The sequence below is a fragment of the Gavia stellata genome, chromosome 20, assembly GCF_030936135.1.
Source record: "Gavia stellata isolate bGavSte3 chromosome 20, bGavSte3.hap2, whole genome shotgun sequence".
Classification (NCBI taxonomy): Eukaryota; Metazoa; Chordata; class Aves; order Gaviiformes; family Gaviidae; genus Gavia; species Gavia stellata.
Window position 1 is genome coordinate 3,374,671 of NC_082613.1, and position 25,935 is coordinate 3,400,605.

The following is a 25,935-nucleotide window of genomic DNA, read 5'->3' on the forward strand; positions in this document are numbered from 1 at the left end:
CTATTCATAAGCTTTGTTTTGTCTCTGCACAGCTGAGCACATAAAAGCGAACCAGCCAACGAGCAGGGCTGGGGACACCGCTGCTCATGCAACAGCTGTAAACCCTACTCATCCCGTGTCGTTAAGAACGTTGTAGCAGAAACAAATACTAACCAGTGACGTTGCTTCTGGATGGACAGTGCAGGTCAGAACCCATCTCAAGTCGCTGCAGCCTAAAGGCACATTTAGGGCAAAACATGACTCCACATCCTTTTATATTCTCCGAGGTAAGTATCTCAACGATGCTTTCAGCTGCTGTTGGCAGCAGGAGGCCCCGTTACCCGTGACGATAAGACACACAGGGATCACGCTCCAACGCAATTTAATAAGCTTCGTAACAAACTTGGACAGAAAGTGGTTTGAAATAAGTTGAGCAACACTCATCTACTAGTCAAGGGGGTTTTTTTTAAGTAATGCTTTTAAGCTTATACTCAAGCATACAAAGCACAAATTTTACAAATTAAAAAACAATAAAATAATCCTAGAATGTCATGGCTTCCCCTACACGTACAAGGAGTGGGAAGGAGACAGAATTCTTTCCAGGTAATTTCACACATCTTAAATGCTACGTAAGTGCTCTCCACATTCATTTCAATTTTTCTTTTAATGTGGGTGGAAGGAGCTGAAAGCGTTTCAATGAAATCATTTTAAAGAGAGAGAGGTACTTCACCTGCTTTCAAGCTATATATGTTTGCCTCTTCAAAAGTCTTGAGAGGAAATGCTTTACTTAGAATTCTGCTGTTAGTTTCTGGTTTTCCAGCTATATAAAATTAAACAGTTCAGTAAGTATTTCTCAGAAAGTACCACCAGTACTTCGTCTTCATGGAAACCCATTATCCCCCACTCTTCACCGACGACTCCATTGTACAACAGAAGCAACCACAGTTTTGCTTAGATTTGACAGGCAGAAAAGAAACATGGTAACATGGAAGACGACAGTTATTAGGGAGGTGATAGGTTTTGGAAAAGGAGAGAGGTTTGTAGCCTAATCAAAACACACTCGATATAGAGCCTTTCTGCAGAGGCATGTAAGACAGGATATTTTACAACCCAATTTCTTCATGTCCATAGCATTAACGAAAAAAATCTTACTTGCTTCCAACAAAGGAAAGGATGGGGGAGGAATGAATGTAGTGTACTGTGTTTAATTACCAGATTTGTTTGCCACCGTTGAGTTTGGAACAAATCTTCTTACAGAAGTTATTTTCATATTGTTCTAAATTAAGTGGAACAAAATATGTATTTTTACACTAAAACAAACTGATCAAAGTGGCATTTAATAATATTTGTTAAAGTGGTTATCTAACAAAAATGGGTTAACAAAATCCCATTCATTAGTAGTCACCAAATAAGACATTTCTCATGCATATGACAAAAGTTCATTCGTGTACTGAGAGGTCTGTTTACTGTGTACAATATTTCCATAAATTATAATATGTTTCACAGCCCCTACCATTCAAGAATATTTCAAACAGATTATATATTATATTTGTATATGCAAACTATTTTATATACACTAATATAAAGATCCTTAGAAGTACCATTATCACTACCTTTATGCTTTCTCTAAAATGCATAGCTTTCGAATATTTTCTTGCAGTTACCAAAAACTTTACAGATTAAAGCTGCTTATCAATGTGGCATGTTCATAAAAACAAACTGAAATAGTTCTATACTAATTTTATATTAACCCCCTTAAAAAATTTTTATTTTTTAATGGAAAAAAAACCAAGCTAGTGAAAATTCAAGTAATCTATGCTCAATCTTTGCCCAAATACTATATGAAATTAATGTAGCATTCTAGAAGTACAGGGAACTTCTCAACCAGGACTGTAACACTGCATTTCTCATGGAGAAAAATGCTAGTCATGCCACAAAAACGCACCACTTTCCACTTCATCCGGGAGAAGCTTTACATGAGATTTAACAACACAAGTGTCAGAACAGAGGAAAAGCTGATCAGTTACGTATGAAGAAATTAGAGCTATTCCAGTTTTGTTTCTGCAGTTTGTTATTAAACAAAGTTACATTAACCATACAGTTTCTCACAAACTAAAAGTTATACATGGTTTTCAGACATCAACCGACTGGAAAAAGCCAAAAAAAACCCAAAAAACAAAAAACAAAAAAACCAAAACCCCAAAAAAATAACCCACAACTGTTAAAAGTTTGGTGTTAGAATAACCAGCCTGGGTGAAGGAAAGCCAGACCGCTGTTGTAGTTGGGGGGCTTCTGATAGCTTGTTCGTTATGTATAAAGTTTAAGACCTCCATACCACAAATGCCTCAAAGCGGAGAACACAACGATCAGTAATAAATGGGAACAAATCATTTTGTTACATCCATCATCTAGCTTAACCTTAGTGCTCCGCATCTCTAATAGCTGCTCAACAAACAACGGTTTCCCCCCACAAAAAATAGCTACACAAGTAAACAGTGTTCACAGTAATGCAATCAGTAACAGGTTTTGTTAGTTTCCGTAAGTCAGGTGTATCTGCAAAGCTTTATACAGTTTAATGCGTAAGTATTCCAGTAAAATTAAGTGAAAACTAAGTTTCATTCTACAGGGTAATATCTACCATACAAGACTAGATTATGTACAGTATGGGACTGGTGTGACAACTGCCAGCGTCTCATGATGTTAAGCTATTTCACCCATCAGCTCGGTCTTTGTTCAGCAAATCTGTAATAACTTGATATACGGACCTAAAAATCTAGAGATCGATTTGGCAAGATTAGTGCTTACTAGCACTGGATATATACCAGTGTACAGTGCTGAAAAATTTGAGTCGACCAGAACATCCCATACCCAGAAGGTTACAATTTGTTGACTTGAAAGTCTGGACTTCACATGTAAAACATTAAAACTATAATCCTAACTGGAGTGAGGACAGTCAGTAAACAAATACAGGTGAAGATGAACTGCATCTCTTCAGAAAGGTATGGAAGAATTGAGAAAAATGGAAATTTCTGGTTTTAGACAGCCCTGCTCTGCTCAGCTCAAGGCATAAAAACAGCCCAAGTAGCTCTAAAACTACAAGTCTTATTCAGCAAGCATAAAGGCAGATCCTGCACAAGATGATGCATCAGAGGCTTCAATGAGCATCTCTCCCCCCCCCTTAATTTCCTAACACAAGCATGTCTTTCAGCCTACAAAGATCCAGTGGCCTTCAAAGCTTTAGTAGAATCACTGCAGTGCCTACAGCTGTAAATTTAATATAGGGGGGAAAGGCCCCTGTTAACAAAAACGCTCAAACGCCTCTGGGGGCCATTTTGGTCATCCGTGAAAATTAAGAAAAAAACCTTATTTCCAACAATACTCCTCCTGAAAAGATGGGTCACTGATCCATTATGAACATAGCTCTCACCATATAAAGCACCAAAAAGTCAGAAACAAGGAAAAAAAAAGTCCTTAAATTATGATTTACAAGTTTGTACACTATTTCCTAAGCAAAAGGTTGACCTTACTGCGAAGTTTATAGATGAAAACTTGACCAGTTACTTTTAAGGGGAATGTATATCTGGCTATAACTTAAAGGTAGAAAATATTCACTGTTCTATATACACATTTCAAACAGGAGACAGTTAAACTTAACTGAATAGTTGCCAATATAACTCCGTATTAACTCACTGGCCACTAAACTAGGCATCAGTAGCCAATTAGAAAGCTTTTAAGTTCTGTACTTTTAAAAATGCTATTTTTCCTGTCCTGTTCAATTGTTTTTTAAAAATGTATTATAGTGCATAGCCTAAGTCAGACTTTCAAAGAGATACAGCGCCTTTCAATGCAGTTTTTGCAGCATTTAAAAGGGACTTTTCTCCCTTCAAATTAGATGTTCATTGAAAAATCTGAATTGAGTGCTGTACTGTAGTAAAAATATTTCAGTCACAGACTGATATAAATGTATACTGTGCAGTACTAAGATTGATTGATGTCCATCTGCACACATTTTACTTGGGTTCTTCAATCGTCCCCTTGCTGAGGTCTGTCATTTTGGGATATTTCACTTTCTTCTGGTCCAGCTCATTCTGAGCCCACAGTAGTAGTTTCAGTAATTTTGCCAACTTGGGTGTTGATTCACGATTTTCATAGTCTAGAACAGCTTGATTAACCTCACTCCATACCTGGAAAAGAAATACTGGAGTTCAGTAATAGTTTTCCTATGATTAACACTGCTAATGTCACACGGACATTGAAAAGATCACACCTAGCACGCTAATTCCTCAGAACATGGTCAGCGCAAAGCTCCATAGACTATGAGCCTGGAGAAAACAAGGAAGAGAGCCAAGTAGTTGAATACATTAACACCGTTTTTTTGAATCTTGCTTAAGTAATACTTCTGTTCTTTTGCATACCACTATATACATTTTTTCTAAACATTTCAAAAATATTTGGACATCATTTTCACCACATACGAATAAAAGACATAAATTTCCTTTTGAGAAAGGACTACCTTCTGTCGCTGCATCATGTTAAGCAAGTCTCCAAATGGTGATTCTTCGGGATTATCAAAGGCAAGCAAAGCCAGCGTACGCTCCATTTCTGTCAGGCATTCCCTGCTCTCCTCGCCTTGTTCTGCTAATTGGGTCTGAGCAAATTCCAGAGCTGCTTCCGTCTCACGCTGCCGAATCAGTTCAATCAAATGCTGCTGCTACATATGAAAGACACAGCAATATTAGCTAAACAAATTAACGAATCTTCAGTATTTCAACACTGTAATCTTCAGACATTAATGTATAATTTGAGACAAACACTAATCTATAACTTGACAGTTTGAGGTCAATTCTTCTCAATGTGTGAAACAAGGAGCAGCAGAAGTGTCTACAAAACCTACTCAAAAAGGTAACCTGACACTTCTGAGTAACAGGTTTTGAAAAGGTGTTACTAAAGGAACTACTAGAAAGTCAGACTAACAGTAACTGGAAGTTGGCAAGTCACAGGCCACTGCTGCTGTTCTAAGTTTCCACATTACTAATTGTATATGATGGTTCCTGCAGCATGCCACAAAGTTTCCAGTTGCTACAAAATGATGCCAAGAACAAACACTTAAAATTGCATCCATGTTCAGTCACAAACCTCCCAACATACTTGTAAAATCTGCACTACTCTTTCCAGTCTCTCAGGAACCACTAAAACAAAGATAAAGTTTGCCACCTGTCCTTACCTGCAAATGAAAGTAAAGATATCTGTTTGTATCTAACAATTCTGGATGGAGGCTGTTTATTAACGCGATGGCTTCTTGAATCTGTCCTTTCAATATCATTTCTCGAATTTTTATTCTTTCATCGAGAGTCTCTAAATCAACACTGGGTTCAATTCCAGACTCCATTCGAAACTTCTCTGCTGCTTCTTTAAAGCCCTCTGAAATAGAAACATTTTACCTATAAAATATATTTTATGAAACACTTAAAAAAAAAATCAGCTTAAAAAGATTTTAGTATTGCTTGTGCATTTTGGGGTTTTAAAGATTAAGCCTGAACTTTTGAAAAATTCTTAACGTAAAATTCTTAAATAGGCATTTATCTAACAGTATATGCTTAATTAATTCTTAACTCAAGTGCCCTCAGTCTCTAAGGATGCACGCAACCTGTAGTCCAATATCTCTTAACTTGAAAGCTTGTTTTATACTTAAATAGAGCACTGTACTTATTCCAAAATGGGACTTTCAAAATCACATTTTCAAAATTCGGGTGGTTTTGCTTCTCCCCACATCTGTTTACACAGACCTAGCTGTTTTACTGAGAGGAAACAGAAAATTAATTTTGCTTTCTCATAGTAACACTATTTTTTAAAAAAGTTGCAACAGCTATTTTAAATCCTAAGTCATACTTTCATACACACAAAAATGATTTACGCCACTAAGATGCTCTTCCTTCATCCCAGAGGCTTCACCTACACACCAATGTAAACAGGGGTGTAGATCGGATACAGATGCCTCCGCCCTAGTATAGCTTACTGTGATGGTATGCATCATAATTGCTAGGGACAATTTCCGAGGGTTTTTGATTGTTCTAAGTATAAAGTTAGGCTATATGCTGAAAGGGTTAATATTTTTGGTCTCAAACCATTTTGATAACAGTGCCCTTTTAGAGTTTATCTTTCTAGCCAGTTAAAACTTGCTTCTGATAGTTGTTCTGTACAGCTTTCAGAGTGCTATTTAACGACTGCAACATACCTTGAACTCTGTTTTAATGGCACAAAAAAGGACATCATAGAGAAGTGGGTCATGTTTGTTAACAGCATTCCAGAAAACACTTTCTCTTCTATATCTTTTAGCAGAAAAGCTAAGGTTAATAAATGTCACTTCTATTGCATGGTAACTGCTTGGTCTCTGAATCTTAGTCAGTTTCCACTTAAGAGAACCCAAGAGCAGTTGTACATTGCTAAGGGAAGCCAACTGCAACCACTGAATCCTTAAAGCCCTTAATTTCACTCCATCTAGTAGCACATTCTAGCCAAAACTGTCTGTCTTGATAAAATCAGCAACATGCATTTAAGAGCCTCCTAGCATTACTACTCATTTTTACCTGTAACAAGGTAGTTCATGATAAGGCGGTTCATGTCTGCTCTCTGGATATGTAAGTTATTAAGTTTTTCCATCCATTCATCTTTCGTGATTTCATCAGGTTTTTCTGCATAACTCATCCTGGACTCTTACTAGAAGAAAAGAGAAGCATCTCATTTAACATGATTCAAGAAGAAGCAAGTTTAATGTGTGCAAGCACGGTGTTACTACCATCTTTATATCTTTTTTATGAGATCTTTTAAGTTAACAGTCCAAAAGAGACCCTTTTATCTCAAGACACAATTTTACATTCTTCTCCTCTTTGCTCCTGCACTCTTTCACATCCACTAGCCGATCTCTAAAGCTGCTTTCATCAATCACCAGAACAAAAAATTCAAATACCATCTTCTTGTACTTACTCTTAAATCCATTCCAAATAAATCTCGTTTACAAGTTATACAGGACACACAGCATCACAGTGTGAAACAAGTGAATTAAAGAGTTTGACAGCTAGCCAGAAAAATTGTAACAAACCTTTAAAGCAAAGGCTATGTAAACAGTATTTTCACCAAAGTTTTCACCAAAACTTAGACAGGACAGCTACATATATTGTGTAGCTATAAAACTGTACATGATATGTTATCCAATGTACAACTACAAGAATTACACTAGCTTAGCTTCGCTGTCCCCAAAAGTACTCTTGCCAACGCTACTAAAATGTTATCTCTTAGCATTTTTCTCCACTAAATTTTTTGCAGATTTGCAAGCAAAGCGCTTTGCTAAAATTTAAGTCGGCATTTAATAATTTCTACCTTTAAGTCACGACCACAGGGGCAGCGAAAGGGGGAGGGGAGGCGGCAACAACAACAGCAACAGGCACCGCCACCCCTCTCAGACAAACAGGAGCGGCAGCGCGCCTTCTCGTCACCGGCCCATTTCCAACAGGTTCTTCTTCCTCTAAACTATTCCCAAAGCCACACCGACCCCAGGAAAGTTGGGCAGCGGGAGGCAGGCTCAGCCCGGGGCCGGCTGAGGGGCCGATCGGTCCCCAGCCCCGCATTCACGCTGCTGCCAACCACGCCGCGGGGCAACAAGGCTCCCGCCGCAACGGGCTGCGGCGACCCGAGCCCCACTCGGCCCCCACCCGCCGGGGCACCCCGACCGCGGCCCACCGGCCCGCTGAGGCGCTGCCCCCGACCTGGCCCTCCCTAGGGCCCGGGCCACTGAAGCGCTCGGCCCCGCTCGCCACAGGCCCAGCGCCTCCCCACCGCCCGCAGCGGTCGACAGCAGGCCGACCCACGGGACCACGGGAAGGGCCCCGCCAGCCCCCGTCCCCCGAGGGAAGGAGTGGGTCCGCCGGCGCCATCTTACCGAGCGCGCCGCGGTGCCGGCTCCGACGCACGAACGCGGGCCCCTCCGCCGCCTCCGCCAGGCCGCTGGCGCGCGGATCTCGCGAGAACCGTCCTCTCGGCCAATCAGCGCCCGGAGAGGGGCGAGAAAATGCAACCATAGAGTCGGCCCTCGGGACAGAGTGTACTTCTGTCCGTCTAGGTACACCCCTCCAGTGGGGAGTGGGTACCACGGAGACGGCCCGGGGTGGGGGCGCCTCGGTACCACAGAGATTGGGCCCGATCCCGCCAGGGCTACCATAGAGCGGCTGCGGGCGAGGTGCGGGGCGAGCCGGGCTGCAAGATGGCCGCTCTGCCGCCTCAGGCAGCTGGGGCGTCAGTGCCAGCCCGTGGGGACAGGAGGGCACTGGAGTCAGCGGGGCCGCTGCGCCGAGCAGGGTTGAGGGCCAGGTCTCGTCCCTTCCCTGCCTCCCCTCAGCCCCCGCTTGGGCTCACGGCCACAAGGCAGGCGTCAGGGCAGGGCCTGTGCTGGCTCCACCATGCTGCCTCCCTCAGCGGTTGCAATGACCTCTGTCAGGAGCTACCGCAGCTGCTCTGTGTCTCATATCCCTCCCTGATGCTTTGATAACGTCTCAGGTGACAGCGTGGACCTCCTTGAGAGAGGGACACCAACCCTGGCAGTAACAACCGAAGCAGAAATTGACTGATCGGCTGCTGCAGTCCCTGCTCCAGCGCGCTGTGCGCAGGCGCCGTCGTGCAAGGGTGTAACTGCGCCGACACGGACATAGCGGGGTCCACAGTAGCTGTGCTTGGTAAGGGTTGGCCATTCAAGCTCGGTCTGCTGCCCACAGCGTTGGCCCTGCCAACCAGCCAGGATAATGAAAAGGGAGAAGCGTCTGCTATAGGTCACAGCCTGGTATATTAATGTACAGTCCTGCCAATTCCCACTGCTATTGATGGGCTGGACTGTGAACCGTCCTGGCTGAGCGCTCCGATTTATGATCTCTGTCAAAATTTGTATCGGCTGCTGAGCAGAGTTAATACACTCACTGCGGCTAGATCCAGTGGGGTCTGTGAGCCAAAGCAATCCACAGAAAAGCCAAGACACCACATTGATTTGTATATTTAAATGGAGAGCAGGCTTAAGAGGCACAACTTTATGCGTGAAATGCTGCAAATGATGCCTCTCAGAAAAATGTAATTTCACTTACACAGAGTGGGAATATGGACACAATTACTCATTCTTCACTCTTGTTTTTGTAACAGTGCCATAAAGCACAGCCTCCAAAACTCACTTTCATTACAATTGTCCCTACATTGAAATGGAGAAAATCTACGATGTAATCAATAATTTATTATTTTAACTTATTTCCCCAAACAAACCTCCAAGTTTATAAACAATGCAGAGTTTTGAACAAAGAACTTCCAATATTTAGTAGTACATGCCATTAGTTGTTAGCCATATGACAAAGAAAGTTACAGCATGGCAAGTATTCCTATTGATTGGAGAGGGCCCTTCCTCAGGCTTCCATCTAAAAATGGATCCCAGTGAATTGCACTCACTGGGAAACATGAAGGTTCGGGCTCTGTTTTTGAAGCAGTAGGCTTGTCAGTCTCTCTGTGGCTTAGCTCTCCTGTCTGGTTCTCGTCAGCTCCTCCCTAAAAGGTGGAGTTTCTCAGGAGACTTCCATAAAGAGGGAGAGAGGAGGAGGATACCCCTCTCTAGGAGGGTTTCCTGACTTTTCTATAGAGGGAAATGCACCCCAAGCAGAGAGGAGACCACAGAGTCTAGTTCATACAACAATTGCTGTTTACAGGTAAAGAATAGGTGTAATTGCTTTCTAATAAGTAGAATAATATATTGAATAAGTAAGCTAAAAATGTGTGAGCTGCTGTTTGGCAGCATACTGATTGTGTAGTGCTGACACCTGCTTTGTCACAGGTTGGGACGTTCAACCAACAGCAACAGAAATTTCCTTTTACCCCTTTATTGTCCCTGAGCTAAAGAAAAGTGAAAATGGGCTAAAAGCAGCTCCTGAGTTGTGGTTTTGCTTGTCATGAAAAATAGTTTGGGGTTTGGTTTTTTAAAAATACTTTTAGGAGTTGGCAGTTTTCTAACCATAATGTTAACAAAAAAGAGGTTTGTAATGTTTCTGTGCAGAATATCACGGCCAGCTAGCTGCATTCTCACTTTTCTTTCCCTTCCATATGCTTTCCCTAGCTTTTTGATGTTTCTGGTAATGTCAAACCTTCTTAGAAACTGAGCTTTTATTTGAGAGAAGAGGCTTTACAACCACTTCAGTTGCAACAAACACACTTTGTTACTATCGAAGCATTTTCTTACTGAATCTGAAAACAAAGTGACTTTCTAATGCACAAACTGTTTTTATTTGGTTAAATAATACTAAATAGTGTTACTTTTTGTGTAGTGACGCATTTGTTGATGGCAGAATTAACCCAATGTGATAAAATCCTAAGTATTTGAAAAAACTTACAAAATTATTCCTTTACCTTGATACAGGCCTTTTTTTCCCTACTAATGTTCTGGGTGCAATGAAAACTCTGCTTGTTTGGGGGATTGAGCAGTTATCTTGAGCAATAAATGACACATATTTTATACCAACTCTTTCCTGACAGAAAGCTGCCTAGTCACTTTTTGTATTCCCCTCTTTTTAACTTGCATCTCACTGAATAAACATTTAATCATCCCATGTATAACACCTGCTGCTGTCTTTAGTGAAGAGGAACACTTACATTCCCTGTGCTTCATAGCCTGGAATACTCAAGGATTTGGAAACAGCAAACTTGCATGGCTTTTCTTTGTTAAACCTCACAGAATTAAGAAGGGAGTAGGAAAATACAAAGCTGTGCAGCAATTCAGGGCAAAAGCTTCCTACATCATTCCCTCTTTTCCTAGCACTAAAGCCTAACTTCTGTTAAAAACCCTCCATTCTCCCCAAAGTTGGAACCAAACCGTTCTTTTATTACTCAGGGAAAACCTTGCAGGATACTTCGGTGACTCCAAAGTTGGATTAAAATGGATGGAAACAAACTACTTTGCTCTCAGGAAACTATCCCATGGCTTCAATATGCCACAGTCCTACAAGAATCTTACAGTAATGAGGGCAGCAATAGCATCAAAAGTTGTTTTTTTGGGCAAGACTACAAAATTGAGATAAAAAAACATATAATAACTGTAATTCAGTGCAGTCTATAGAATTTTTACATGAATTAGGATTTGAGAAATCCTAACCTCAAAGAGGTATTTTGATGACTGGTATTTGGAGTTGAGTGGAGTGAATCCCAAACCAAAACCACTAATTCCTGGAGAAGTCACAAAAATCCCTGCCAAAAGGGCATATATTGGTGTGTGTGTGTTTTACCTAGAATTGGAGGGGGGGGGAATCTGTAAGTTTCTGTCAGCTGGTATGGAAGGGGATTGTTTTATTTATGTGAATATGATTAACCCTCAGTAAAGTATTTCTCTGCATTCATCTAGTCTTTATGACTTTAGGATAGTCTTTAGTCTTTATGGCTTTAGGAGCCTTGGAGAATCAAGGACCCAGAAGATACACTACTTTGGCACCTGATTTACCTATTTTGAGTGATCTGCTGAACTCTGAGGACAGAGGCCTTTTTCCACAAAAAAAGGTAAAGCTGGAGCACAGCCATCAGAAATTAGTCTTTTCTGACTTAAAATGATTAATCATCTGTTAAGAAACACTAAAAACCCACAATGCTAGAGATGGAGGAGGGAAGAGAACTCATCCCTACTCTTTCCATGGGCTGTCTCTAGTTTTTGCCTGGCTGCTGAAATTGGCTCACCAGAACATTCAGTGAGGAAGAACTGAGAGAAGGGGTGAACACAAAGTAAGTATTATATTTACGGGCTTTGCATCTTCAAGATAGCAACCTTTTCTAGTGTTTGGTGAGGGGAAGGGTGGGTGAGAGAGCAGCAGTGACACCCCAGATCTGGGGAGACTGTCTCTGTGCAGCACAAAGATGAGGCCTTAGAGCCTATCACAAATAGTAGTTTTATGGGTCGTGCCTGAAGACCCTTGTGTGGGACACTACAAATCTAATTAAGGCCAATTTGTAGACAACCAAAGTTTAAAAAAGAATAATTAGGGAAACCCAAAGGATAAACAAATAAACACTTATTGGCTGCAGAGGAAAGTCTCAGTGTACCAACTGCGTAATAGCGGAAAAGGTTTTGGAAAGCAGTGGAAAAAGGTTTTAAGGAGAGCAGTGTTGAGGGATTTGTAGATATCTCAGCATAAGCTTCTCTGGTGTTTAAGATGGAGAGATAGATAAGGTGCTTATTAGACTGTTTTAGAAGCTGATTGATAGTCATTAATCTCTGCTAGGATTTCTCAGCAGTGTTTTCAGTTCAAACCAGGTAGAAACTATCATCATGTTATACGAGAGGAGGCTTAAACTGAAATAAAACTTGCATTCTATAGATCACCAAAAAAACTCCTTCTGTTTGTGGCCAGGACGATGCAGATTCAGACCAGTAACCCAGGAGTAAATGTCCCAAATTAAGGGAAATTAGGCTGTAACAGGAAAAGAATTAGGAAGGGAAGGGAACGAGGCAAGGAAAGAACTGAGGTGCTGATGGTACCATTTAAGTGAGGGTGACACAGGTGTCAGCAAAGGTAGATACTCTAACTTGGGCTTAAACACAAAGATGTAAGGTTTTTTTGTAGGTTGGAAGTGTAATGTGCTTTAGATGGTATTCACTGGGTGTGCAAAGTGAATCGGTATTACGTTAAGATGGTGTAAGCCTCTTACCAAATGTGTGTAAGAGGAATTTAATACCCATTTCACTGCTGAGTCCCCTGTTGCTGGTGTGCAATTCCTTGTTTTGCATGTTCCCTTTCCCTTGGTGTGTAATTCCTGGGTTTGAGCACTCCCTAAATGCTAAATTTGCCATTAACAACATGTTATTAGCTTTTCCCAGGGCATAAATCACAGTGCAGCTTGATCTACCAAATCATAAGGTATTTCCCCTCCCCTTGCTTTTTGTTTATTGTAGCTCTGTAGCTGCAGAACAAAAATTAAACTTCTGCTTGCCTTTAACCATGGTGTCTTGTACTTTTGCACAGGGATCTGTTGGTTCTTTTACCTCTTGGTGTTCCTGTGTGAAGTAAGTATTAATACTGCCCAGTTTTACAGGTGGAAAAAGAGGCTCACTATTCTATCAGGCAAAAAGCTAATAGTAGCTTTCCCAACATTATCCTGAGTTTTTACCACCAGTAGTCTCATATATGGAATGTAGACTTCTGAAAGATGTAATCAGATTACTTGACAGAATCCTGTAATTCCACAGAATTAATGCTGAGTATGTTTTTACGTTTCCTCATGTTTTCATTACTTAATCTCTTAGTAAACACTGCACCTGTCTAGAATCCAACTGGAATTAATGTTATCAACCCATGAGGAAAAATGTGCAGAATCAGGGTCAATCAAAGAGCCAAACCTCACAGCTCCAGCTGCCTGAAAGGCTCCTCAGATGTCCAGGTCAGGGGTGTTTGCACAGCCTCACGGGTCCTCCTGTAAACCTTGGGGCCCCTCAGTGATTGTGAGATGTAGGGGTTTCTGGGTGCTAATATCACAAATCCTGACAGTAGGAACAAAACATGTAAATGGGTGTTAACTCTCTGTAATTGTTTATAGCAGCTTGGATCCTGGAGAGTTTTTTGAGTAGCCTAACCATTTTAAAGGGTGTTTACTGGGAAGCCTCCATGCGGTGGATGAGGTGATCCAGTGAACAGTTCCCTTCCACAGCACTCCATAGCCTGCACCCAGGGGAAAGCATTATTGCAGCAATTGCTATTTGGTTTTCCTAAACCAGATGGAATAGAATAGGAAAAACAAAACAACCCCAATGGAATGAGCACAGGTGCAGAGCATAGCTGGTGTGAGCAGTTGGGACTGCAAGCAGCAGATGAGCTCCTCTGCCATGTTAATCCTATGACAAAGCCATACTTGTCCTGTGAGACAAGTCACTAAGCAAAAAGGTATTTAGCACTGCTACTGTGCAGTTTTGCTTTGGCACTTGCAACCTCACGAATAACGAATAAAACCGCAGTTCCTGTGAGGTAAGATCGCCCCGTATCGGGAGCAGGGGTTGTTGATCCCGCAGAACTCGCCTGCAGAGGCAGCCCTGAGGTGACCAGGGCGCCCGCCTCCGGTTTTCCTCAGTGGCCGCAGGACGGCAGCGTGCGGCGGCCTAGAGCCGACGGGACGGGGACTCCGCGGGCAGCCGCGCCGCTACGGCTGCGTGGGGAACGGCTCAGCCTCCCCTCCAGCTGGAAGGAGACGGGGAAGCGCGGCCCCGGCTGCGGGCAGAGGGGACGGCCCTGCGCCGCGGCTTTCCCGCCCAGCGCCCGGCTGTGAGGGAGCACGCGCCGCCTGGCCGGGAGGCGGAGGCAACGCCAGCCGAAGTCCTCCGGGGCCGTGCGCAAAAGGGCGCGCGGTGGGCGCTCTAGGCTGCGGTTGGCCGCCATGTCCGTCTCTATGGTAGCGGGGGAGGAGCGCCCCCGCCCAGCGCTCTGGAGCCGTTGCGAGGAGGAAATGGCGGCTCGGCTCGGCTGAGACCCGCGGCGGCGGCGGCGAGATCTCCCCACCCCCTCCCCGCGGTGAGTGCGGGAGGCAGCCGGGGGAGCACGGCGACGGGAGGAGAAAGGGAGCGGGGCCGCCGCTGCGGCGGAGGGGTCGCGGAAAAGGGGCGGCCGCCTCCTCCGGCCTGGACGCCTTTGGGCTCGACTAGAAAATGGAGGCGGGCGGGTGGTGCGGGTCAGGGCGGCCGGAGGGAGCCCGGGCGGGGGGCGGCGCGGCCTGTTTTCAGGGGACCGTCGGTGCGGCTGCAGGGCGCGGGCACGCCGGAGGCCTGGCCCGGTTCCAGAGGAGGTCGGCGACTCAATGCGGGGGCCCCGGAGGAAGCTAAAAGCCGCCGCCCTATAAGCTCATAACGTGGTTGGGCCGGAGCGGAGAGGACGCCCTCCCCGGGCGGAGCGGGCTAGAAGGCGGGCTCCTCCATGTTGGGGGGAGAGGAGAGGACGGTTGTGCTCTGAGGCGATCGACGTCATAATCAAGCTGACGCCGGCAAGGTTCTCCGTGACGTCACGACCGACTTTAACCGCCTTTCTCGTTCAGTTTCACCGTTGCCATAGTACCGGACGAGGGGTTCTCCGCCGCGGCCCTGACGGGCGGCTGGGCGCGGGGGTAGCGCCTCCGCCGGGGCGGCGCTCCCCGCCGGTGGGGACTGCAGAAACCCCACCGAAAACCCATTCCGGGGCTGGGGCTCTTCGGAGGGTGGGACTAACACTTACCTGCCTGGAGGTGACATTTATTTTCTCTGGGCGGTGGAGGTGATCGCCTTATTGGTGAGTTACACAAGAAAAGTTGAACACTTTCTTGTAGGGGAAAAGAGGAGGGCTGGAATTTTGAGAGAGTACTAATCGTTGGCTGGCTTTAAATGTTCAGTAAATTCCCTGTCAATAACTCTTCCCCACCCCTTGCACTAATGTACTTAAACGCTGTCTCTTGGAGGTGATGGTAGTTTGGAGCTGCTTATTTGGCTTGCAAAAGTAATTCTTTGATGGTGACCAAATTTTGTTTCATACAGTTAAGTAGTTTTCAGTTTATACCTCCAAGTGATAGATATATTTTAGTAGCGGGTTAAGAAAATCTTACCATTTTAGCTTGTAATTTTTAACTTGGCAATAACGTTACAATCTTTTTAACCTGTTAACAAAATGTACGTGTGTTACACTCTCCCTGCTGTTTGTATGTTCAGTAATACAAAACAGTGTAACATGCTTTTTTTCTTGCATGGGCTTCCATGTTTTCCTTCCAGGAACTTCAGGGAGACAAAAAATGCTGATTCCTTTTATTTAACTCAAAAGGATGTATATAGCATTCCTAATTTCCCTGGTTAAATTTTTTTTCTGCATAATCTGTTTGAGATTTTTTGCAGAAGTAGCTCTTTTGAATACTTAATAATCACAGCCTTGTTTAAGTAAATTCTTTGGCAGCTGATATTCAGCTATATTTTGCTTTATTTTATGAGAACTTTTTCACTGTTTGCTTTTTTGTCTTTCTGGTTTACACAGTTTTCTTGTAAGTGGTAATTTGAATTCGTTTAGCTTCAATTGTATTGTTGCTACTTCTACAAAGAAAATTTACTAGCTGTTTGAGCAATTTAATTGCTGCTCAATGAAAAATGATAATGTGTAGTTACTGTACAAGTGTAACATATACTGTGTTAATTGTAATAGATATTTTGGGTTCTGCTCCACTTCTACGTATAACAGCTGCTTGTTACCATTCTTTGACATTTGGAACTTTCTATAGGAATAAATATAGAAGTACACTCGAAATAGCTGTTCAGTTAGGCCTTAAATTTTTTTCCCTTGATGGTTCCAGAAACATATTGCACATAAAGGTTTTTTAATGCACTTTGGTGGAAGAATAAGGGCTCATGTTAGCCTTCAGCCTACTTTGAGACCGCATGACTCCAGTGATTTGCAAATCGAATAATTGTTGATTTCAAGACTAGCTTTTAAATAACGTTTTTTTCCAAAGTTTCTGTGTTTTGGGTTTTTTTAAAGGATATTTTAGTTGATTTCTATTGGTATGCAATTTTGCTCTCCTGCAAATGTGTGTACACTGTGAAACATTTATAGACATAAAAACTGTTCAAATATAAAATAATATATATTAATTCACACAGTGCTTCAGAGAGTGCTTTTCATATAACTAAGAGATGTCTTTCGATTAAAAAAAAAAAAAACAACCCTGAAACTCCCCAAAGCAATGCTAATAGAATTGTATGAGTCCAGAATAGTAAATAAAATTGGATAAATATTTTTCAGTGTCTAGTGGACTCATCAAAAGGCAGTGTTTGTTCTGCTTAATCCTGCATCTCTACTAAGATTTTCTGGCAGTAGATTATGTTATTTGTTTCTGGCTTAAGGTAGTAATTGTCTTTATACTTGTAACTTAGAACAGTGGGATTTTAGTTCTGTACAGCCTCAAACTTCAGCTAGAAATATTAAGTGGCAAGAGGAAAGGCAAGGATTATAGGGGTTAGGCTGAGAGTTTTTAAAATTTAACTGATAAAATAGAAAAAGAAGGGACTGTACTCAGCAAGAGTAAGATTAGATGTTTTTTAGTTGACAGAAGTCATGGTGTCTGTCTGCACTAGTTTTATTCTCTGGTGCACTTTTTCTGCCTAGTGTCTCTTGTAGTGCTGCAACTAGTAGAACAGCAGCAGAAGATTTAAGGAGAGGATTTAGTATAAGTAAGATTTATCTAATTAATGCAAGAACTGGTTGCTTTTTTTGTGTGCTGTCAAGACTCTCCCCTCACTAGGGGAATCTTTAGTCCACTGTCTTTAACACTTTAAGGGTTGTATTACTACTAACTTTTTACCTAATACGGCTTCTGAAATAAGTGAATACTTCGCAGTTATTAATGGTGGTAGTCTTAAGAGCATTGATAGACTTTAAGGTTAAGAAAAATCTTGAATTTCCAGTTAGGGAGCTAAGACACAAAGATTAAATGTGCATTATGTGTGTTCCCACGGTAAACCCTAATCAAAATTGGGGACTGAACTGTGTTTACTGCTTTTTAATAAATAACATAATCAGTATGCTGTAATTACTGTGTTTCACTAAATTCTGAAGGAGAAATTAATTTGTTTTACTTCATTTAATGAAGCCTTTTTGATGGAATAAGAATGAAAATTATAACTTGTTTCAGATGTTACATTTTAGCTCACTTTTTACAAATGAAATGATGGGGGGAAAAGTGTAAAAACACAGGATTTTTTTTTTTTTTCTTCAACAGCTGTGCTGATAGGGTCAGGATTTATAATCCTGCAGTTGTTTTGAGTCCATTTCTGTATACACAGTTCTACTGAAAACAATAACTACACATGCCAGAGGATACAGATAGTTTAATTATAATGTAAAACTAACATTTTATCTATGTAGTATTTTGGGATGTGTATCTAGTAACTGTAATAATGCCAACTTGACAAAAAGCCCGTACAGCTTTACTAGTTTGTGTAAAACTGTCTGAGAAGAGGCAATTTTAAGTAGTGTAAATATTCAAGCTGAAATTTGACAGTTGTAGAATTGTAATTTTGTGTATTTAAAAATAAACAAGCTGTGGGATGTTGAAGAGGTAAACTGTAAGGTTCTCAGACTTAGCCCGAATAACTGTTGCTGTTCAGTTAACAGCCCAGTGTTCCTCCCAGCCATGACAGAGAACTGATTTCTTTGGTACTTAAGCCAAGGAATGCCAGATTGTGTGAATCACCTTTCCAAAGCACATTTTCAGCAACTGCACAGAAAACAATGCATCTTCAGTGCTGCTGAAGAGGTCAAGTTCAGTAGCAGAAATTGAACAGTAGGCAAATAAGTAGTATGTATTTGTAAAATATTTTCATTCAAGGTAATGGAAAAGGAATGGTAAAGATACTGTATATTGAGTAATACCAAATAACAAAGTTTGTACTTGGTATTTCTGTTGCCTAAACTTAGGACCATGGCTTGTAAAATTGGCATGTACTGGGACCTTTAGAAGGTTTCTTGTACAGAGATGGTTATGTTTGGTTTTTTAATCTAAGCTTTTGACCACAGAAAGCTGCCTTTTTTTTTCTTACTCTGTATAAAAGGGAAAAAGAAAAAAGCAGAGCTATCTACACTGCTTGTGATTCTGCCTACAACTTTTCTTAATGAGCAAGATATATTTGCTATCTCATTTTTGCTCATACTGTTCAGACCATGAGAGCAGAAGTAAACCTGACCAAAAAATTAATTTGTATTTTGTTGTCTTTGGGTAGATTTTCATTGTTAGGGTAGATACAGGATAAGCTTACTCAGAATAATGTGAATAAAGGCTTCAGAAAGTATTACAAGAGTAGTAAAAAAGCCAAATGTCAGTCTGTTAGTAAGCCAGTAGAGTGTATCTGCCTGATCTTTTAAGCACCAATGAAGCTCTGGACTAGAAAATACCAATGCCACGTACATAATACTTTTTTTTCCTCTTAAAGTTACTTAATGTTTCCTCAAATGCAGAAAACATTAAACTGAATATGAATTTTGTTTATCAGACAAAATTACGGGCCTACAGTTTGGAGGATGTGCATAGTGTAAGTGCCTTATGTTAAGGTTTGACCTTTACTAAAGTTCCGTCAGTACAGTGGTCAGTTACAGTTCTTTCCCCAGCTACTAACAGACAGAGCTGTGCTGGCAGAAGCTCTGACATCTACACCAGTATCTTAGAATTTTTTGCTAACGTAGCTTTTTTCATTCAAGGAATTTGAGTGAACTTTCAAAGTCTTGCTTCCTCCTGAGATAAACTGCCTCCCTACTTGCAAGGGCCTGTACTAGTGTGTTGACAGAGCGTTCTTACTATGTGTGCAGCCACACTGATAAAACTGCTGCACCAGGATGGTTCACATGTGCTACCCCACCCTGCAAACAGAACGACTCATACAGGTAAAAGTACAGTTTTGCAGGTGTAATTGCACCAGTATGAGGCACTTATGCTGGCACGGCTCTGTTGATTAGGGATTGTACCCCTTAATGTACCTGACCTGTGCAATTGTGACAGTGAGTATCTGTAGTGTAGATACGATCATAGTCTTGTTTGTTATTAAATAAAATTTTCGTGTTTGCCAGATTTCTGGTAGGCCTGCTGCTAAAGTGCCTTGAATGTTTCTATGAGAAATTGATATTTAGCTGTGGGAACTTCACTCTGGTTCAAAGAAGCACTTTTTGCTACTTACCCAGAATAAAACATGCTTGTAATACTTGGTGCTATTCTCATTCTGCTGCACTACCTACTGAGTGGTCTATCCCTTCTTTCCTTTTTCTCTGACTGTTCTGATCCTGTATGATGCAATCTGAAATAAGATTTTTTCCTAAATGTTTTGCTTGGGGAGATGATTTTCTAGTCTGAAAGACATCAAAATAAACTTCAGTGTGTGTGTATATTTTGTTTTGCATAAACCAGGGAGCTACTTTATGTGGTTTTGCTTGGAGTAGTTATGTCATACTGTGAAGTTGCTCAGTGTCTTTTCTGTCTAACTGCTACTGTGCACTAGTCTGCTCTGTGTGTGTGGTGGTGTGATCTATGCACACACATTAAATTCAACACTTCCAGGAGGTCCCACATTCACTGCAAACGTGCAGGATCGCTGTCCTGTGTGTGCGCAGTTTTCCATCATGTGAGGCAGTAGCCTTCTTATGAGGCTTCCATAAGGTAAGTGAGTAGCCTGACAGAAATCATGGAAAGGGTGATGGTGCATATATTAGTTTCAGACATACAGTTGAGAGGGTTTATAATAATGGGTGACTAAATAGACATTTTAATTTGGAAAGGTTCGTTTCTTTATTATTACAAGCACAGAGACCAAGTGAATGTATTTATTGTTTTTAAGGGAGGCTATTTCTTTTACTTTTTGGAATGAATACATTTGCTTAGTTATTTTAAAAAGTAAGCTGTCAAATTGGTCAGCTATAAAGTTTATTGTCAATGTAGAATATTTCTTCAATACCTTTCTCAAGTGGAAAGAAGTGATCTTGTGAAATTTATAAATGTCTTGAGTCTCATTTTTCATGAGGGAAAAATCTCGAAGAAAATGGAACTCTTGTTTCTGCATCTTTGGAAATTAAAAAAAAGTAGTTAATATTTGCATTTTAAATCTCATTAGGTGATTGGCATGAGCACTGCATATTGGTAGTACTTGGTATTATGTAAATGTGCACTTAATGGGCTCTCCTGTACCAAGAAAGGACAAGTGTTTTGCACCATACCATGGACATTTTAAATAATTTTTCAACACGAAACAAAAAAAAAAGCTGCATTCAAAATTAGAAAGTCTGCATACCACAAAACTTCATTGAAATGGTCTATCTGAGTTTCCAGGGGTGTCTGATGGTAGAAAGGTGGTAGTGACAGACACTGCTGGATTATTCGTGATACTACATCATGACACCACAAGGTCTTACAGTACCTTCAAAGATTTCTTGATAAAATGTCAGTGAGATTGAGGAAGGCATTCTCAACAGAGGTGCAGAAGCCTCTGAATTAATTTTTTTTTTTTTTCTTTTCCCCTGGGAGATCTGATGACATTGGTGTGCTAAAGTGTCCCTGGGGAGCTTTTCCCTCACATTGGAGACTGCTGTGGTGTGGGTACCAACAAAACGCTTTCTTTCCACTATCTTCAAAGGGTGCAGATTCTCTGTCCTCTGGTGCAACCGTTTCTATCCTTGGGCAGCCTGATCTCCCATGCTAGTCAAGTCAGTTCTTTTCCATTACTTTTGGTAGGAACTTAGATGGGGTACTACCCAATACTGAAAAATGAGGCTTTAGAAGTACTAGAACCTGTCTTTGTAAAGGGAGATGGGGAAGTGAGGGAAGCAGCAGCAGGTCTGAGTGAAGGGCGTGATGCGAGACTGTACTGTAAATGTCAGTGGTGCCATCCCTGATGAGTTAGTATCCTGTTGTGTTATGTGCATCTGGGGTTGAAATACTGTTCTAATACTAAAAGCTACCTTAAAACTAGATAATGGTGATACTTTGTCCTAATTTGGCTATATAGCACTGTTCATACTTGCCTAAAATTATTACTGCTTCATGCAGTATTTAGAAGAGTATGCATTTCTTAAATTGGGATGGGGTATTTCTGAGGAACATGGCTGTATTACTGAATAATGTATTACTGAATAATGTATTACTGAATCTACGTTGCGCAAATTTAAAAGCTTGTTAATGTGTTAATTTTTTAAATGGAATAATGTATTGATTCTAGAATAGGAGGGAATTAACTGCCACTTTGAAGTTGTTAGTATTGTGGGTACATGAGGTGGGAGGTTTGTTTATAATCTTGAAATTAATTTAGTGTGTTTAATGATAGCCAGCAAAGCATTTACAGATAAGTGTTACAGTTTTAGTAGCATTATTTCTCTTTGTTTTTATTCTTCTAGGTCTAACTATAAGCATTGACATACTGCAGTTTTTATGCAAATTTTATTTTTAACATGATCTTTCAAATGTAAACTTCTTCTGGCATAAAATCTTTGTATTCACCAGGGATGTCTGGACTTTTGACCTTGAACTGCATCTTGTCTATAGCAGTCAAGTAGTGAGATAGTAAATTACTTGAGGTGCAGGGGAGGAGTTCAGGGTCACAACAATTTTCTTACATCTCCCCATATCTAGACTTGAACCTTACGACTGCTGCATCTCTCACTCTTCAACTCTCATTGCTTCCCTTTTGTCACAACATTCCCATTTCACATATTTTTGAAAGGCGTTTTCCTCCTTTCTGAAGGAAGATACCTAAATCAGTAAGCAGTGGATACGTTTTACATGAAAATAAAGGATCATATACTAGTTGTGGGAAAAACTGGAGCACTGTACCATCAGAGCATTTTTTGCATGGATATGACTATTCTATCAGGTCTGTGCATGGTGATGTGCACCTACAAATGTCAGGAATTCTCTCTGCCAGCCTTAAGATAGGCTTGGACCAAGCGGATTCTCCTCACAGGACTGGTGGAACATTTAAGTTTCATCATCTGATTTTCTGTTGCTTGTCATGTAAGTAGTCTGCTCTTGCATCTTTGGACGAGCAGATGGAGGGAGCCGCACTACAGCCCTGTGTGTACATGGGTTTTTCCAGTGCTAGTGCAGAACCTGTTTTGAGCTGTTCTTAGGGGTCAGTGGATTGTACCTTTTGTCCCTGGTCTGAATGGAACTGCTCATTTATGTACGAAGTAGGTTTTGCCCTACTGACTTCCTTTGGGCTGCTTTTGTAATGCTTGTTGATGCAAGGGCTTAATTTTGCTGCTGCTTAGTAGAAAGAGTGCAGGTTGACAAACAGGGATTCAAAGTAATTTTCAATGGGATCAGTCTTCTGAGTGGGAGCAGCATCAACTAAGCCATACCAACATTTCTTTTATTTGCATCAGAAATTATGTCCTTATATGAGTTCTCAGACAATATTTTTTTTCTCACGTGATACTAATATATTTGCTGATTAGGATTTTTTTAACACTTAAAGGAAGCATAGGCCAAGCCCACTGCCTCCTTTATAGGAAATAAAATGAGCAAAGAGTGTCAGTTGTGATTGGAATCACTGCTACATCATTCTGGAAAGGATGCTTTCTGTCCTGTTCATAACATCCTGCAGTTTTTTTGATATTTAAGAAACCTATACTGGATATTTTGGTTCTGACCAAATACCTTGCATGTCAAGCCTTTTTGATTTTGAAGAAACTCATAGAAATACGTAACTAAAGGCCAGTTACAAGTCATTCTAACTGAAGCTAGTATCTTAAATACTGGCATAGACTGGATTTGTGTCAGGATGTGGAGGTGAAACTGGTCACTGATGAATGACACCTGCTTTTAAAAGCTAGAAGGTATAAGACTCTTTGCTTTGAATTTCTTTGCAGGTGCAAACAGTCTTTTGTCTTCTCACTAACCCTAGTTTTCAGAAAGTTGCTGAACCTCATATTGGCCGTTGTGGTGGTTTGAGATTTCTGACCTGTCCTTGGCCCTGGCCATTGAATTTCCATAATGTATCAAAAACATTAACTGGAACTTCAATATGAAGACTTTAAAAAAAAAAAAAAAAGTACCTTTGTTTCTGTGTCACAGTCAAAGTAAATCTATGTTGGGTAACAGGTCACACTGAAACAATTGCAGATACTAGGGTCTATCACAAGTCTTAAATATGAGGTGAACCTTGCTTTCTTGAATGCTTGTGTCGGGGTGAGTATGTGTGAGATCTTTCAAAATCAGACCATCCTTCTGTAGACTTCTTAGGGTGAGTAGGGAATTGGAGAACTAATGGGTGCCAGATATTAATGACTTGGACTAAAGTATTCATGCAGGGTGCTTGTATAACCTCTAAATAATGAGATAACAGAATTTGTGCAGATTACAGCAAATTGGCTGAGTATTGAAGAGTGCTGACATCCAGAAACATGAAATAAGGTGCAGCATATTTTGTCATCCAGCTGTTGACAATGAGGATTAACATTAATGAGAGGATAAAGATCACTAGTCTTTCATACAGATTCCTCAAAAAACTAAATAAAATAGCTAGAAATCTGAAACTGAGGAATTTACCCTGATCTCTGACATAGATTTTTTTTTTTTTCCTACACAAGTCCTCAGATAAAGGAGCAATTAAGTTATTTCTTTTGGTTGTATTTAGTTCATGTTAAAGGTTTTATTACTAAGATGTCTTTCAAGATCCTTTTTTAGAGTGAAGTCTTTTCTTGAGGTTTTGTCTGAATGTGAGAGGGATAATACAATTACAGAAAAGTGGAGTGAGATTACAAGCTTTCCCTTTTTTTTTATTGATTAATAAAGGCATGTTGGAGGATGGATTTTTAATGTGTATTGCGTGTTTGTGAACAAGTGGTATTGCAGTAACAGGGTTTGGAATTTGGGAATGTATCTTCTCTCTCTTGTCAGATTGGCTGCTCTGGAATTTCTTCAAGCCGTTTGTACTGAAAAACACATGGGTTTGCAGTAGTCAGAGAATCCCCAGGGATGCTGAATGTGAGTGATGGCTTCTGTAGTCTTAGAGAGTGGGCAGCCCTATATTTCTGGGTTTGTCGCTGCTTGATAATAATTGACCAAATTGAAATTAAAAGCTTGTGACAGTTTTGTGATATTTCTAGGGTAGGATACTTTTGTGCTTTGATTGCTTCTGGAATTTAGGTCCAGGATGAATTCAAGTGCCTAACTCGTTTTGGGGAAACTGGAATGTTTTACCTGCCAACTAATGGGTGAGGAAAAGCCTGAATAAATGTTTTCTTGGCTGAATATCCTTTCTCAAGATATTATGCATCAGCTTTATGCTCCACTTCTAGATAAGTGACTGTTCTGTTTCACTGGAATGCTCACGTTATTACAGTTTGCAAGCTTAAAACAGTCTTGACTTAGGGACAGTTAATGAAGTCCTGCTGGCTGAGATCTGATGAGCGCTTGCAGCATGGATGATGTTGTGGCACATGTTGAATGAGATAGCAGCAAGGTGCTACACCAGCTTAGCCTGCTTAAGGGGATCTTGTTCTCCATCCCTGTTCTTGCACATCTTTACACTGGTTCTGGTGTTCGTTTTTCTTAATCCTTTTGGATCACTCTTTGGCGGGTTCATTTTCTGCTGGATTCATAAGCTCAGTGTTTACTAAGGAGTTGGGTGACTATTTCTTTGGCACAGGTATGTGGGTGGATGTGGCATAGACCATGTAACTGAGCATGGGAGAAGGGAGCAGGACAGTAGCAGCCCACGTAGTGTTAGAATTGTACTTTGTTCTTCCTAGTCCATAAACATGGATTTAATAAGCACTGTGAATCCTTTGTTTAATGAGGACCTGCTGTGTGTGTTGTGTAACCATTTAAATCAGCCCAGGGTTTATATTGGCAAAGCTTACTTCATCTGTGAAGGGGAAGATTTTTCCTTTAAGAAACTCTTGATTTGTTTTTCTAACTTTATTTATACTCACTCTTAAAATTTACACACTTTCACAGTGGAGATTGCTTATCACAGAAGTTGTTAACCTAAGCAAAACTAGAGGACTTTTTGAATAAGCAACAGTATATATGTTTATTATTAGCATTATTTTGCCTTTCTGTCCCATCATTTATAGATACTCTTGCCTTAAACTTTTCAAAGGTACATAATATCCTTTCTAAAGGAATATCCTTTCTAAAGGAGATGTGGCAGAAAGGCAGGATGGTGCTGATGGGAATTGTCTATTAGGGGAAGTACAGTAATTTTCAGTTTCCAGCTAGAACTTCCACTTTCAGAAATGTCATTAATGTACTGTATTAGGAGGAATGAGATTAAGTTGATCACAGATGTTCAGTTCCTTTAAAAAAAGATAACCAGTTTGCTGCTTCAGCTTAGATTTCTGTCAGTGTCTCCACTGCAATTGAATAGTTAACTTGAGAACAAACAGAACAAAATGAACAAAAAATCATACTGAATGGGGAAGA

At 40.9% G+C, this 25,935-nt stretch overlaps 1 protein-coding gene across 1 annotated transcript; it reads right to left on the reverse strand.

Annotated features, from left to right (window-relative positions):
* Positions 1-344: 344 nt before the first annotated feature.
* GID8 (GID complex subunit 8 homolog) lies at positions 345-7,955 on the reverse strand. The gene is made up of 5 exons (XM_059827177.1): positions 7,916-7,955; positions 6,567-6,696; positions 5,204-5,400; positions 4,493-4,690; positions 345-4,163 (listed from the first exon to the last, which is right to left on the reverse strand). Exons 2-5 carry the CDS (start codon positions 6,682-6,684, stop codon positions 3,990-3,992), a joined length of 687 nt encoding a protein of 228 aa, XP_059683160.1. The 5' UTR covers positions 6,685-6,696; positions 7,916-7,955; the 3' UTR covers positions 345-3,989.
* Between the last annotated feature and the right edge of the window lie 17,980 nt (positions 7,956-25,935).

What these genes read in the sequence shown, in the direction of transcription:
- GID8 (XM_059827177.1), bottom strand. Translation starts at nt 6,684, where the DNA reads ATGAGTTATGCAGAAAAACCTGATGAAATCACGAAAGATGAATGGATG. An exon ending in CATGAACTACCTTGTTACAG is followed by an intron (nt 5,401 to 6,566) that starts GTAAAAATGAGT and finishes TTTCTATTTCAG; the next exon opens with AGGGCTTTAAAGAAGCAGCA. An exon ending in ACATGATGCAGCGACAGAAG is followed by an intron (nt 4,164 to 4,492) that starts GTAGTCCTTTCT and finishes TTTCTTTTCCAG; the next exon opens with GTATGGAGTGAGGTTAATCA.